Source organism: Ctenopharyngodon idella, chromosome 2 (assembly GCF_019924925.1).
Source record: "Ctenopharyngodon idella isolate HZGC_01 chromosome 2, HZGC01, whole genome shotgun sequence".
Lineage (NCBI taxonomy): Eukaryota > Metazoa > Chordata > Actinopteri > Cypriniformes > Xenocyprididae > Ctenopharyngodon > Ctenopharyngodon idella.
In genome coordinates this window covers 3,999,678-4,014,984 of record NC_067221.1, presented here as the reverse complement: position 1 = coordinate 4,014,984, position 15,307 = coordinate 3,999,678, and the positions used below count along the sequence as shown (strand labels likewise).

At 35.2% G+C, this 15,307-nt stretch overlaps 1 protein-coding gene across 1 annotated transcript in view; it reads left to right on the top strand.

The window, feature by feature from the left end:
* The first annotated feature begins 3,905 nt into the window (after window positions 1–3,905).
* Window positions 3,906–15,307, top strand: part of LOC127522230 (protein NLRC5-like) — a 159,905-nt gene continuing 148,503 nt past the window's right edge. The window contains exons 1-4 of the mRNA XM_051911974.1: window positions 3,906–4,072; window positions 6,241–6,414; window positions 7,400–7,573; window positions 11,858–12,031. Coding sequence (XP_051767934.1) covers window positions 6,383–6,414; window positions 7,400–7,573; window positions 11,858–12,031 — 380 coding nt within the window. The 5' untranslated portion in view covers window positions 3,906–4,072; window positions 6,241–6,382. The remainder of the gene's footprint in view (window positions 4,073–6,240; window positions 6,415–7,399; window positions 7,574–11,857; window positions 12,032–15,307) is intronic.

The window sequence follows — 15,307 nt, the reverse complement described above, 5'->3', positions numbered from 1 at the left end:
TAACAGTGACTATTCAGTGTTATTTTACATTTGATTACTTTATTAAATTTCTGTAACTAGCATTTCTGTACCTGAATACTTCTGTAAGAACTAGCTAAACTTAAGTGCAAATATTAGGAGATAAACATCATTGGTTCAAACGCACGCTGGAGCTTTCATGTTATCTAAACCATATGATCTTATGTACGTGTGTGTAGGTTTGATGGTTCTTCATCATTTTTATAAGCAAAGCAATTCCAAATTATACGTCTGCTGCTGTCATTATTAACAAAGAATAAACACTAACAAGAAGCGAAACTCAATAGAACGTTCCATTGGAACACCAGCGCCCAGCAGCAGCTCTGCGTTTCCGCCATTTTGACTTGAAAGTCGGTCGAGTCGGTCCACTAGCTTCTATGGCAATATCAGCTGCTTTGTTAAAAAAACAAAAAAGTACATTAAAGCTAAAATCCAACCTGAGTGATGACAACACAGAATAAAATACTATCACTAGTGATCATCAAATCCTTTTAACAGTTTATTTTACAGACTTTGTGTTTAAGTCTTCCACTTTTTTCACAAAACCTTTGCTCTCTAGAAACGCAGTCAGTTTGGGTTAAAATTCGTTGAAGTTCAAGTATTAGCATTATAAACACTGAATTAATACCAACATATGAAATTAAATTAAGGACATGCATCAGAAAAATTGGGAATGTTGGACAATAAATATATAACAGAAAATAACAGCTTGTTTTTGCAATGTTGTTTGTTAAAGTATAAGTGTCCAAAAGTGGGAATTATGCGATAACGGACACAGCAATGCATCATGTATTATAAGATCGTTATGTTTGTAGCGTGATCCATTAAAACATACAATATTCAATTCAGACCTAGTGGAGTGATTATTACTATTACTCCACTAGGTCTGAAATATATTGTTTGCTGCAAACATGATGATCTTAAATTCATTAATTATTAATTTACTATTAATAAATGTGTAAAGTTTCATAAAATGGAAATACTCAATAAAGTAGGCTAACTACGTTACCTCAGATGGTTGAATGGTTGGATTCCACAACTGGTAAAATAAAACATATATAAGACAATAAACAACATTTACTGTAGGAGCCATAAAATTTACTGATGACTTAATTTAAAAAAATGTTCTATTGCGCTTCTGATTTGGTTGTGAAATTTGCCGATTTTGGGTGTGTAAGATGTGAAGGATTCTATGGTCCAGTTGGCATTTTCACCCCATAATGGCGGCCGCTCTACCGGAGCGCCATCTAGTGGCTGTTGCCCAAAAAGGATCAGAGTTTCGCCTCTTGGGTTCTGTGCTCTTTGTTATTAATTAGTTTTGGGCGTGCTGAGTGAGAATCAACTGCTTTATCCATTTTGTTCCTCTATGTTGTCACATTTGCCGGTTTCGCGTCAGTTTGTGTAGCACACTGCCACCTAGCAGTGAACTTCGGAACAGCAGCATATACCGAAATGAGAAAAATCATGATATTTTCATGGTATTTTCACAGTACCGGTATACAGTGCATCCCTATTCAGACTTGCTAAATCTGATCAGATTTCAATCGGATATGCGCAAAAATCGGATTTGGACTGACAGTCTGAATGAGGCTTATGAGACTCCAGCTTAAAAGCCAGAAAGATCTTGAGGCCTTAATTTCACACTCTGTATTCATACTGAAAATCATGATCTAGTGAGCTTTTGACCTTCTGCTCTGTGGGACGTTTCTGTTCTTATGAGTTTGCTTTAGGACTGAGTGTCGCTCGAGTTTCTTGTTTAAATATCTCTGACTATCAGACTTTGTTTTCAAGTATTTATATATTTATTTGTATATTTAAATGTTCAAAGAAAAGTGTTACATCTAAATAACTAACTAGAGCTTGTCTTTAGAACAATAAAAGTTTTTTATCTTATCAATCATGTTTGTAATGCAACAGACATTTAGTTGAGAACTGAATTGACTCTTCTGCAGGTTTTTGAGTGCTGCTGCAGATGAAGCCTGTCAGTATGTGGAGAGAGTTGTGGGTAAAAACCCGTTACTCCTGAGAGAGCATTTTTTTTTTTTTTTGGCGCACAAAAAGTATTCTCTTTGCTTCATAACATTAAGGTTGAACCACTGTAGTCACATGAACTTTTTTAAATATGTCTTTACCTTTCTGGGCGTTTGAAAGTGTAAATTATCTTGCTGTCAATGCAGGCTTCACTGAGCCATCAGATTTTATCAAAAATATCTTAATTTGTGTTCTGAAGATGAACGAAGGTCTTACGGGTGTAGAACGACATGAGGGTGAGTAATTAATGACAGAATTTTCATTTTTAGGTGAACTAACCCTTTAATTTATCATAACAGAATCAAACATTAAGTCTGTTAGAACACCATCAGTGGAAACAGCTGATTCGTCACGTGGGTTTAATGTCCGCTGTCAGAATTTATTCGGCAAATGTTTCCATCTCCCATTATTCCCATTAACTCTTTTTCGCACAAGTCAAAAACCACCTCAAGCGAGCATAACTTTTTTGTGACTCTTTTTTTCCAAAATTTGGTGTTTCCATCGGTCGTTTCTGATGCGGTACTTAAAGATGTGCATAAAAACAGAGTGATGAAGTCTGGACTTTAATTAGGTCATTCCCAAACTTTAATTTTCTCATTTTTCGACCATTTTCAGGTTGCTTGTTGTGAATCATTCAGATCAAAGACTTTCACAGCTCTACAGTTTTAGATAATTGAAACATTGAAAGTGATGTTGATGTCTAACATATTAAAGTTCTCTGTGTCTTTTGTTTGCCTCCATATTCAGCTGTCAGTTTTTTTTACAACTAACTTTCAGTACTTTTGTACAAAGAACAAAATAAAATTCACTTTGAGGATTTCTGTTGTTCAGGTTTAACTGATTAATCAGCTGAATGTTTTCATTCCTGTTCTAGACTCTCTAACTGCAGTGTAACAGAAGAAGGTTATAAAGCTCTGGCTTCAGCTCTGAGATCAAACCCTTCACACCTGATAGAGCTGGATCTCACAGGAAATGATCCTGGACAATCAGGAGTGAAGGAGCTCAGTGATTTACTACAGGATCCAAACTGTCAACTGAAGACACTGAGGTGAGACGGGATGAAATAATTATCAAAATTAGTTATATTCAGGCTAATTATTCATAACAAATATATCATTTTAGTTATACAATAAGCTGAACAATTTGTTGCATCAAAATGATCAAGATCAGATCAGATGCTGCAGGTTCTGACATGATGATGATAACCGTCAACACAGTTTAGTTGTGGTTCAAGCTACAGGTCAAATAGACATTATGGGTCAGTATATGTGCTGTTCTGGAGTATGGTATACCTCGACAATTAACATGCACAATTTTGTTTTTGTGCTCACTTCTCATTAAAAATCCTAGATAATCTTTCAGTCAAATTACTTTCTGAACACAATTGTTTTCCATCAAGCCCAGATTCACTGTATCTCTACAGCAGGTCTATGAGTCTCCAGATGTTCACAAACATGCAGTTTCACAAGCCAGTTTTCTCTGCTGATGTTTCTCACTCCTCCTGCTTAAAAGCCAGAAAGATCTTGAGGCCTTAATTTCACACTCTGTATTCATACTGAAAATCATGATCTAGTGAGCTTTTGCCCTTCTGCTCTGTGGGACGTTTCTGTTCTTATGAGTTTGCTTTAGGACTGAGTGTCGCTCGAGTTTCTTTTTTAAATATCTCTGACTATCAGACTTTGTTTTTAAGTATTTATATATTTATTTGTGTATTTAAATGTTCAAAAAAAGTGTTAAATCTAAATAACTAACTAGAGCTTGTCTTTAGAACAATAATTAAGTTTTTTATTTTATCAATCATGTTTGTAATGCAACAGACATTTAGTTGAGAACTGAATTGACTCTTCTGCAGGTTTTTGAGTGCTGCTGCAGATGAAGCCTGTCAGTATGTGGAGAGAGTTGTGGGTAAAAACCCGTTACTCCTGAGAGAGCTGAATCTGAGTTAACATGAACTAGGAGACACACGAGTGAATCAGATCGCTGCTCTACTGCAGGATAAACACTGTCGACTCAAAACACTGACGTGAGTATTGTTCATTTATTTAAAACATTACATTACTTTTAATTGTAATGTTACTGAACCTGATAATAATATTTCCTCACGTATTTGAGTCAGAGCAGTTTTTTTTCTCAGCTACAACAATGTAAAGAAATACAATTAAACAGGAAATTAAAAACACAATTTAAATGTGACATCAAGCTTTAAATATTTAATTAATAATTTAATTATTTCAGTTACTGTAGAGGGAGATCAATGGTTTTCTTCCAGAGCTTAGAAAACTCTTCAAATAAGTGATAGATTGAAAAAACAGCTGCTCTATAAACACAGAGATGTCTTTCCTAACTTTCACAGGTTAATTCTGTGTAAATTAAATATAAGTGTGTATATATTGATGCTCTTTTTGAACACGACTGCTGAATGTGATCATGTTTACTGATTGCTGGTGTGTAACAAAGTTTTTTTGTGACATCAGAACTGTTCATAACTGCTTTCAGTTTAATGTTTGTATTTCACAAAATGTAAAATGTCTAATTTTGGTGCAGCATTTACTGTAACTTTTGAACAAATGCATTTTAAAAATCTGTGATCAGAATCTGCCTGTAATAAGATCCACCGAAGGCAAGTTGTCTGAACACAAGTGCAGCTTTATTCTAGTGATGTTACTCCTGATATCGAGGCTTCGAAGCTTGTGTCGAGAACATCAGGATCTTCCCGCCGGAGCTCCGTATCGAGGCTTGTATTGTTTTAGTGAAATGACGTCACCGGTGACGTTCGAAGCCTCGTTTGAGTGAAGTGCTTCGAGAAGGGGTTCATTTTTGGTGGAACAATGTGTTTTTTCCTCTCGTGTTACACAAGCACTTCCACTTCTCTCTGTCCAGTCCACCTTAATCACTTTCACTTTTTTATCCGGTTTAAAAAACTTTGTTTTTTCTCGTATGTTCAACAACAGCATTGCCCAGTTACAAAATTATGAAACATTATGAAACAACACTGAACATAAATACTTCACAGAACTAATTATTTATTTATTTGTGTATGTTAATGTATCATGAACCATGTAACACACATTTTGGTGCTGTCAAACTAAAAAAAAAGTTTTTCCTGCACCATATTACCATTGATCATCATGTGTCTCTGTGTGCATTCAAAGCCTCAAGAAATGAACCACTTTTCAACACATCTGGCTGGAAAGCTTCATGAAGCTTCATCTCGCCACCACTACTTTATTCAAATAAACGTGAACAAAAATTAAAATAACAAAACACTTGGAAACTAAAAAAAACATAAACATAAACCTCACCAACAGCAGTTACAGGGAACAAAGCCAGACTAAAGACAATGATAACATGAGGGCTATATATACACACAGACACTAATGAACAAACAAGAAACACCTGAACACAATGAACCAATGAAAACGTGACACATGAAACAAGGAACCAATCAGAACATGACACATGAACAGGGGGAGCACATGACAAGATCACATGAGGAGCAAGACTGTGAGAATTATACAAAATAAAAGACATGAAAACATAAACTAAACTAAACCCAGAACAGACGTGACACTGCCTCACGGTGCAGCACTAAAGCAGATGAACCTTTTCCAAAACTTGTTTGATTGTCTTCTGCTTCAGGAAATACTTTCATTCCTTAATCTGTTAATGTTCGTTTATACAATTATTCATTGTTCATGTTCGTTCACAGTGGATTAACTAATGTTAACAGAAAACTTTATTTAAAACTGTATTAGTAAATGTTGAAACTTACATTAAGGTTATTAAATGCTGTACTAGTATTGTCCATCATTGGTTCATGTTAACTAATGTAGTTAATGTGAACAAATGAAAGATTATTGTAAAGTGTTAGTGAGTCGACAATGTGTCTGAAAACAACCGACATAAACACATTTGTCCCAGTGATCAAACCAAGAGTGACATTGACACGAAACAACCTTAAAGATGAGATGAAATGAATGTGTAAACTAACATTAATAGATTGATGATTTCAAACTTTGTATAGTTAAAATGTCTGTAGTATATTTAAATGAACAATGTGTCGTCTGTCTCCATGTTACCTGCACCTGGATATCCCTGTTTATTTGTCAGCAAAAGTCTGCTGGATGAAGATAAACATGTTAGTTGATCATCATAGATCTGAGTCATTGTCTTTTCTCTTTCTGTCTTCAGTCTGTGGAGATGCAGTATTACAGAGAAACAGTGTGTCATCCTGACTTCAGCTCTGAAATCAAACCCGTCACACCTGAGAGAGCTGAACCTGAGCGGGAATAAACTAGGAGACTCTGGAGTGAAAAACCTCAGTGATCTACTGATGAACCCACAATTCAAGCTGGAGAAACTACAGTTAGTATCATTATACTGTATTTACTGTTTAATTTATTTTAAGACAACAGGGCACAAGTCACATCATTTGTAGCGCTGCATCTCCATCTGAAGAAAGATTCAGAAATGGTATTAGTTAATGGGTTTGTATGTGTATCAGTAAAAAGAGCATTAAACTTTGAAACATTTTAAACTTTGTGGGTTTAAAAGTGTTTCATATGCTGGAATCTGACAAATCTTTGCTGTGAAACAAGACAGAAGTGAGAACAGACTAAAAAACAGTGTAACAAATTGTCATGAATGGCTGGTTGTAATGAAGCTCACGACGATGGAGAATACAATAACACTGTCTTTAATCTCAAATCTAACATGTAGGAGAGATAAAACACAACCACTTCAACATAAACGACAGAACAATGAACAGACAGAACTAAGAGTTTAAATACACAGACAGAGTAATCAAGGTAAAACAGAACAGCTGCAGGAACTAATTAACAACCAAGAACACTAACTAGGGAACACACACAGACAGCAACACCATGATAATAAAACACAACAAAACTGTTACACAAATAGATTATTCTGAAATGTTACATTTATACTGGACTAATGGTACTTTTCACTAAATCTTCTTTTATTAAACAAAATGTGTATTTAGAGATTGTAAATTACACTCTAATGACTAAATAATCAATTCATGTATAAGATATTCTTACATTAATAATGAAAATAGTCCATTTAAATGTTAATTTTTCTATTGTTTTTATATTGATCCTATATATTCATCTAGAGTGATAAATTCACTTATTTTTGGGAGTGAGGACGGATCCAGACTTGGATTGTAACTAGTATCCTCAAATGCTCCTGTCTTGGTTTGTTCGTTTCTATCATTAAGTTTCCATGTTTTTGCTGGTTTATTAGTGACTGTATGACATTTATTCATGATTCATTTAACTCACACATGAACTGAACATGGATTTGAGTCATTTTCTCTTTCTGTCTTCAGTCTGTTTAGATGCAGTATTACAGAGAAACAGTGTGTCATCCTGACTTCAGCTCTGAAATCAAACCCGTCACACCTGAGAGAGCTGAACCTGAGCTGGAATAAACTAGGAGACTCTGGAGTGAAAAACCTCAGTGATCTACTGATGAACCCACAATTCAAGCTGGAGAAACTACAGTTAGTATCATTATACTGTATTTACTGTTTAATTTATTTTAAGTCAACAGGGCACAAGTCACATCATTTGTAGCGCTGCATCTCCATCTGAAGAAAGATTCAGAAATGGTTTTAGTTAATGGATTAGTTCACTTTCAAATGAAAATTAGCCCAAGCTTTACTCACCCTCAAGCCATCCTAGGTGTATATGACTTTCTTCTTTCTGATGAACATAATCAAAGAAATATTAATAAATATCCTGACGCATCCGAGCTTTATAATGGCAGTGAACGGGATCAATGAGTATGAGCTGAAGAAAGTGTCTCCATCCACATCCATCCATCATAAATATGTGCTCCACACGGCTCCGGGGGGTTAATAAAGTCCTTCTGAAGCGAAACGATGCATTTGTGTAAAAAAATCAATATTTAAACAAGTTATGAAGTCAAATATCGAGCTTCCGCCAGACTGCCTTCTGTATTCAGTTACACTTTTTCCGTAAGTTGAATAGGGAAGAAAGTCTAGCGGAAGCTTGATGTTTTACTTCATAACTTGTTTAAATATAGATATTTTTTACACAAACGCATCGTTTCGCTTCAGAAGGACTTCATTAACCCCTGGAGTGAGATGACCAGATTCCTGAAATGGAAACCAGGGACATTTCCTATTTGAGTGGCCAAATATCGCAGAAATCTCATTTGTTATTATCTAATAATTAAAAAACGGGGACAATACATTTTTGAATGTTGAATTTTTTTTTTTTTTTTAAATATTATTACATTAATAATTATGATTTATTTTGATTATTAGGATTTTTGTTATGGTTTTAATACAATTCACCAAAAAACTATTACACTATTAATAGTAACCATTGTAAAAGCAGTTCAAAACAATATGCCTGTTATGTTATAACAAAAGTATGACTTTACAAAAGCACTTTACAAAAAATAAAACAACATAAATATAAGAAGATGAGATAAATAAAACGGCATTTAACAAATATTTGTTTTCATTTTCACAAGCGGTTTATACTTAGGCCCTATACAACTTTTTTTTTAACTTTTAAATATTTTTAACTATTATTTTGCATTTTAGACACATTTTAAGCACCAAGTGTATTATTATTTACTTTATTATTACTATTTTATATATTCATATCTGATTCTACCTTCACCACGTGATATAGTTCAGATGTGTGTGTGGAAATGATGCGTTGTGACTGCAGAACTTTTAGAGACGTTTAAAATTGTGCAAAACAATCCCACACCCTGTTGAGGCCCTGTTATAAAACACAAACAAACAGTGTTACTTTAATTTAACATGAATAGTTAGTATGTTACTACATTTGAAACCGTTAACGATGTTGTTGTTTTTTATAATTGATAATAATGATGCTCTGCTCTGGTCCAGGTCACGTTCTTCATGAAGTAGTGGCGCGCGTGCGACCAATAGCAGTGTAGCTGCACAGCCCCCTCTATTGGTGAATATAATCACTACACGATTGCTCCGATAACCAACAGGCTGCTGTATGCTGGTTGATCGGGCTTTTTTGCAATACATTTGCGGGTTGTTTTGAACGAGCTGTAAAACAGGGACATTTCCGGGGACAGCTCCAGTCGGGGACAGAACACGAAAATCCAGGACTGTCCCTGGAAAATGGGGACGTCTGGTCACCCTGTCCTGGAGCCGTGTGGAGTACGTTTATTATGGATGGATGTGGATCTTCAGCTTATACTCACTGATCCCGTTCACTGCCATTATAAAGCTTGGATGTGTCAGGATATTTATTAATATTTCTTTGATTATGTTCATCAGAAAGAAGAAAGTCATATACACCTAGGATGGCTTGAGGGTGAGTAAAGCTTGGGCTTGGAAAAGCCAACTTAAGCTGGGGACACACTTAAAGTTGGCATGAAGCGGAAGTTGCGATTGTCTTTTCTTCTCTACTGTGACGTCTATCTGAGTGAAACGGCATCTGAAATGAGAGGGCGGTACTTGATTTCTTACTTCGGGAATTGATTGGATCGTTGGAAGTTGGGTGTTGCTAATAAAATGGAGGCAGATCTGAATGCCTGTTTGGGAATTTCTCTCCACCGGACTTACTGCGAGCACCCTCACATTACTGTAAGAACCTCATTTATTGAGGATGACGAGGACGATCAACGGCACTAAACAGCGAGAGAGAGACTGACTGACGGTGTGTGTCCGCCATTATAGCATGTGACAGGAAGAGACGATGAGTTGTTTTGAGGGGGAGAGCAGGTTAATGTCTTTGATTAAAGATTACGAGGGCACATGAATTTAAAAAAAATAATGAAGTGCACGGATAAATTATTGATAATAAATACTACAATATTCCATAAAAAAATAAGAGTTGTCAATTTTGATTTCATGCCGACTTTAACGATTGTACGGCCGATTATGAATGTAAATTGATACTTATGACTGATCGCGCTCAAACGCGTCCAGTCAGAGCCAGTTGCGTTCAGTCGGCGATTACAGTCGGTGTTCAGATTCCGTGTGTAAATATTTAAATCTGCTTCAGTCGCAGGAAACAATCGCTGTGTGTTGAGCTCAGTCTTAGGATGTTTTAGCTAGTCGTTAAATGTGTGCCCAGCTTTACTGAAATGCTGTTTAAACTTATTTTTCTGAGACTAACATTTCTGACTTTAACTCCTCCTAGAGCTTTAAAGCTAGAACTACCAAATTCGGCTCAAACCTTCAGACTGTTCTGACTTAGTGTGCTTTATCTTTTCTAACTGATCGGACTTACGGTTTTCCTAAACATGACTATTAAAACTCGGAAAAATCCCATTGACTTTCACTGATGGGATGTTCAGATGAGCCACGACTGTTCAAACTCCAACTGACAAAATTCACATTTAAACACACTGAAGCCCATTAGACTCAATTAAACTGACATTCTGTGAACTATTTCTAAACCATTGAAACTCATTCAAACTCATTTAATCTATCTATCTATCTATCTATCTATCTATCTGTCTGTCTGTCTGTCTATCTCATATCAACCACCCAGAACACCATAGCAAACCCCCAGAATATCCTAACAACCACATAGCAACACCCTAGCAACCATCCTGAGTACCTTAGCAACCACATAGCAACATCCTAGCAACCATCCTGAGTACCTTAGCAACTGCATGGCAACACCCTAGCAACCACTCAGAATACCTCAGCAACCACATCGCGACATCTTAGTGGCCACCCAGAACACCCTAGCAACCGCATAGCAACACCTTAGCAACCACCCATAATACCTTAGCAACCACATAGCAACACCCTAGCAACCACTCAGAATACCTTAGCAACCACATAGCAACACCCTAGCAACCACATAAATCCTTAGCGACCACCTAGAGTACCCTAACTTTTTTTTTTTTATCTAGTTTTCATTTGAAAGTGAACTAATCCTTTAACAGGTTTGTATGTGTATCAGTAAAAAGATCATTAAACTTTGAAGCAATTTTTGAAACTTTGTGGCTATAAAAGTGTTTCATATGCTGGAATCTGAAAAATCTTTGCTGTGAAACAAGACAGAAGTGAGAACAGACTAAAAAACAGTGTAACAAATTGTCATGAATGTCTGGTTGTAATGAAGCTCACGACGATGGAGAATACAATAACACTGTCTTTAATCACAAATCTAACATGTAGGAGAGATAAAACACATCCACTTCAACATAAACGACAGAACAATGAACAGACAGAACTAAGAGTTTAAATACACAGACAGAGTAATCAAGGTAAAACAGAACAGCTGCAGGAACTAATTAACAACCAAGAACACTAACTAGGGAACACACACAGACAGCAACACCATGATAATAAAACACAACAAAACTGTGACACAAATAGATTATTCTGAAATGTTACATTTATACTGGACTAATGGTACTTTTCACTAAATCTTCTTTTATTAAACAAAATGTGTATTTAGAGATTGTAAATTACACTCTAATGACTAAATAATCGATTCATGTACCAAATTTTCTTACATTAATAATGAAAATAGTCCATTTAAATGTTAATTTTCTATTGTTTTTATATTGATCCTATATATTCATCTAGAGTGATAAATTCACTTATTTTTGGGAGTGAGGACGGATCCAGACTTGGATTGTAACTAGTATCCTCAAATGCTCCTGTCTTGGTTTGTTCGTTTATATCATTAAGTTTCCATGTTTTTGCTGGTTTATTAGTGACTGTATGACATTTATTCATGATTCATTTAACTCACACATGAACTGAACATGGATTTGAGTCATTTTCTCTTTCTGTCTTCAGTCTGTATGAATGCAGTATTACAGAGAAACAGTGTGTCATCCTGACTTCAGCTCTGAAATCAAACCCGTCACACCTGAGAGAGCTGAACCTGAGCGGGAATATAATAGGAAACACAGGAGTGAAGCACTTATGTGTCGTACTGAAGGATTCACACTGTAAACTGGAGAGATTGAGGTCAGTAACATTCTTCACATACAAGAATCAAAATGCTTAAAATCACTTTAACAGTTTAAACTAAAACACTTTATACTCAATATCTCACAATGAGTCTGAGTTGAAGTCTGGACTTTAATTAGGTCATTCCCAAACTTTAATTTTCTCATTTTTCTCATGTTGTGAATCATCCAGATCAAAGACTTTCACAGCTGTACAGTTTTAGATAATTGAAACACTGAAAGTGATGTTGATGTCTAACATATTACAGTTTTTCTCAGTTGCTTTGGCACATTTCTCGAATCATCCTTACAATTTGCAAAACAGTATGTTCATTTCTAGAAACAATTTTCACAAACAGCACAACAAATTGGATTACCTGTAAAAGCCTGTAACTTGCTCAAAATCCTTAGTTCATCTTTCAAAAGCAAGTATTTATGTCAGTGAACATATCAGTGCTGTCAGAATGACAAGTCCTTGTGTCATTGTTCTCGAACAAGATAGTCAAAATGCTTAGCCATGTTGTCAATATAACAGTGATGAATATTTCAGATGTAAACTATGGCTACAGTTTTTATGACAGTGATTGAAACTGCACAAGACTGCACTTTGTCTGTATGGCATATATCAATTTTAACAGTACAAATGGACACATTTCTGTATATGGGAGATTGATTGCAAAAGACTGGACAGGATTCACAGTTTTGTATTTACTGTTGGTCTGTCAACAAATCACTGTAAGTAAGTAAGTAGTAAGACTATTCAACAGAGAACCATATAATACATTTTGAGCAACATGACATTAGCAATTGATAATGTAGGAAATAGCAGACAATTGTACATAATCAGTTGCATGAATGTACCAAAGCATTTGCAATTTGTTCAAAAGAACGAGAAACTGCTTTTATGATGTACAAGTGACTAGATGATGTGGAGGTTGAACAAGTAGTTTTGAAAATTTCAGTTCTGATCTGAGAAATGTGCCAAAGTGACTGAGAAAAACTGTAAAATTCTGTGTCTTTTGTTTGCCTCCATATTCAGCTGTCAGTTTTCACAACTAACTTTCAGTACATTTGTACAAAGAACAAAATAAAATTCACTTTGAGGATTTCTGTTGTTCAGGTTTAACTGATTAATCAAGAGTCTGAATGTTTTCATTCCTGTTCTAGACTCTCTAACTGCAGTGTAACAGAAGAAGGTTATAAAGCTCTGGCTTCAGCTCTAAGATCAAACCCTTCACACCTGATAGAGCTGGATCTCACAGGAAATGATCCTGGACAATCAGGAGTGAAGGAGCTCAGTGATTTACTACAGGATCCAAACTGTCAACTGAAGACACTGAGGTGAGACAGGATAAAATAATGAACATTATTAACAAAATATGCAAGCTAACAAAATATGGAGGCTAAATATTCATAACAAGTATATCATTTTAGTCATACAATAAGCTGGACAATTTGTTACATCAAAATGATCAAGATCAGATCAGATGCTGCAGGTTCTGCATGATGATGATAACCGTCAACACAGTTTAGTTGTGGTTCAAGCTACAGGTCAAATAGACATTATGGGTCAGTATATGTGCTATTCTGGAGTATGGTATACCTTGACAATTAACATGCACAATTTTGTTTTTGTGCACACTTCTCATTAAAAATCCTAGATAATCTTTCAGTCAAATTGTTTTCTGAACACAATTGTTTTCCATCAAGCCCAGATTCACTGTATCTCTAAAGCAGGTCTATGAGTTCTTATGAGTTTGCTTTAGGACTGAGTGTCGCTCGAGTTCTTTTAAATAACTCTATTAGACTTTGTTTTCAAGTATTTATATATTTGAAGTGTTCATTTGCAAAAACCGATAAACGCCACTTTAAAAAAAAATGAACTAACTGCTGTGCGTTATTCTCCACATATAGCACGTTCTGTACCCTAAATCCGTTTGGTCAGAAAAGCCGGTTTTGTCCACTGTCAGGCATCGCGAGTTCACGTTTTACAGCAGAAACCGACAAGCGCCCTTGTTGTTTGTGTACAGAAACCGATAAGTCCATTTTAGCGAATCAGCGCAAAGTATTCAGGTCAGGTGACAAGGCTTCTAGTCACTTCAGAAAGACGCGCTAGCTGAGGGAAGTTTTGTCAAAGCTGACTAAAAGTGATCGAGGATTTATAATTTAAACTCCTGTAAGTCCTTGTACACCATACACGTCTTACATGATGAACCCTTGGTTGTCCTTTTGCGTGCGTGTGTGTGCGTGTGTGTGTGTGCCGATCTGTTAGAGTGCGCGTTTGTGTGCACACGTGTGTTTGAGTGTGTTTTAAATGCAGTTACTTGGTTTTGTTTAACTCTGAAACATGAAATGTGGAGTTAAATCTGCTTTTGCTAAAAAACAAACTTTTAATAAATATAAAAAAACATACTTTCAATGAACTTTAATTTTTTAATTTACCTGTATTTTTTGGAGTTATTATTACTTAATCAAAACAACCCAACTGCAGTCTGATTGATATTACTTGGAATGCACAATAAAAAAACATGATTTGTGAGAATTAATAAAAATGGAGTTAACTGTTTTTGGTTCAGTGACAAATATAGTGCGGCAAGATGAGAAATTCTAAAATCTTTTAAAAACCTGTTTTAAAAGCATGCATCAAGTACGTTAAAATGTATATAGTGTATCCAAGTTGATTTTACGTTGATTAAAAATGACATTTGCACAATTTTTTACTAAAGAATGAATGTACCTGAAAATGTCAAATGGTGTAACCGCCAAAGAATGAGAAATATTAAATATTTTATCCACCTAGATGGCATGTAAGTGTACTTATAGAAATACATACTTCAATTTAAAATATGAAATGAAAAATAATTTTATTAGAGTTATCTCTAAATGTAAATTTTAATGTGTTTTTGCAATATTTGGTGGGACATATGCTGAAAACACATCTGTTTTCTAAATAAACTTTGACAAATTATGTAAAAATTGTTAAAAACCATGTTACTACACTAAACTAGATGATTACATTTTATTCCACATTAATTTTTCTGAATATAATTATATTTTTATGAAAAATACTGGTTACGCCAATTGACACAAACCAGTTACACCACCTGACCATACTGCTTCTACAGCCAAAGGCCATTGTTTGTGAACAAATTGACACTGAAAATCAAGCATGACAGTCAGCAAGTTAAGTTAAGTGGTTTCAGTGATGAAAAACAACATCTGGCAAAAAGAAATAATCATAGTAATGAACAGTGAAATATGTCTCGTATATTTTACAGTTAAAGGGTTAGTTCAC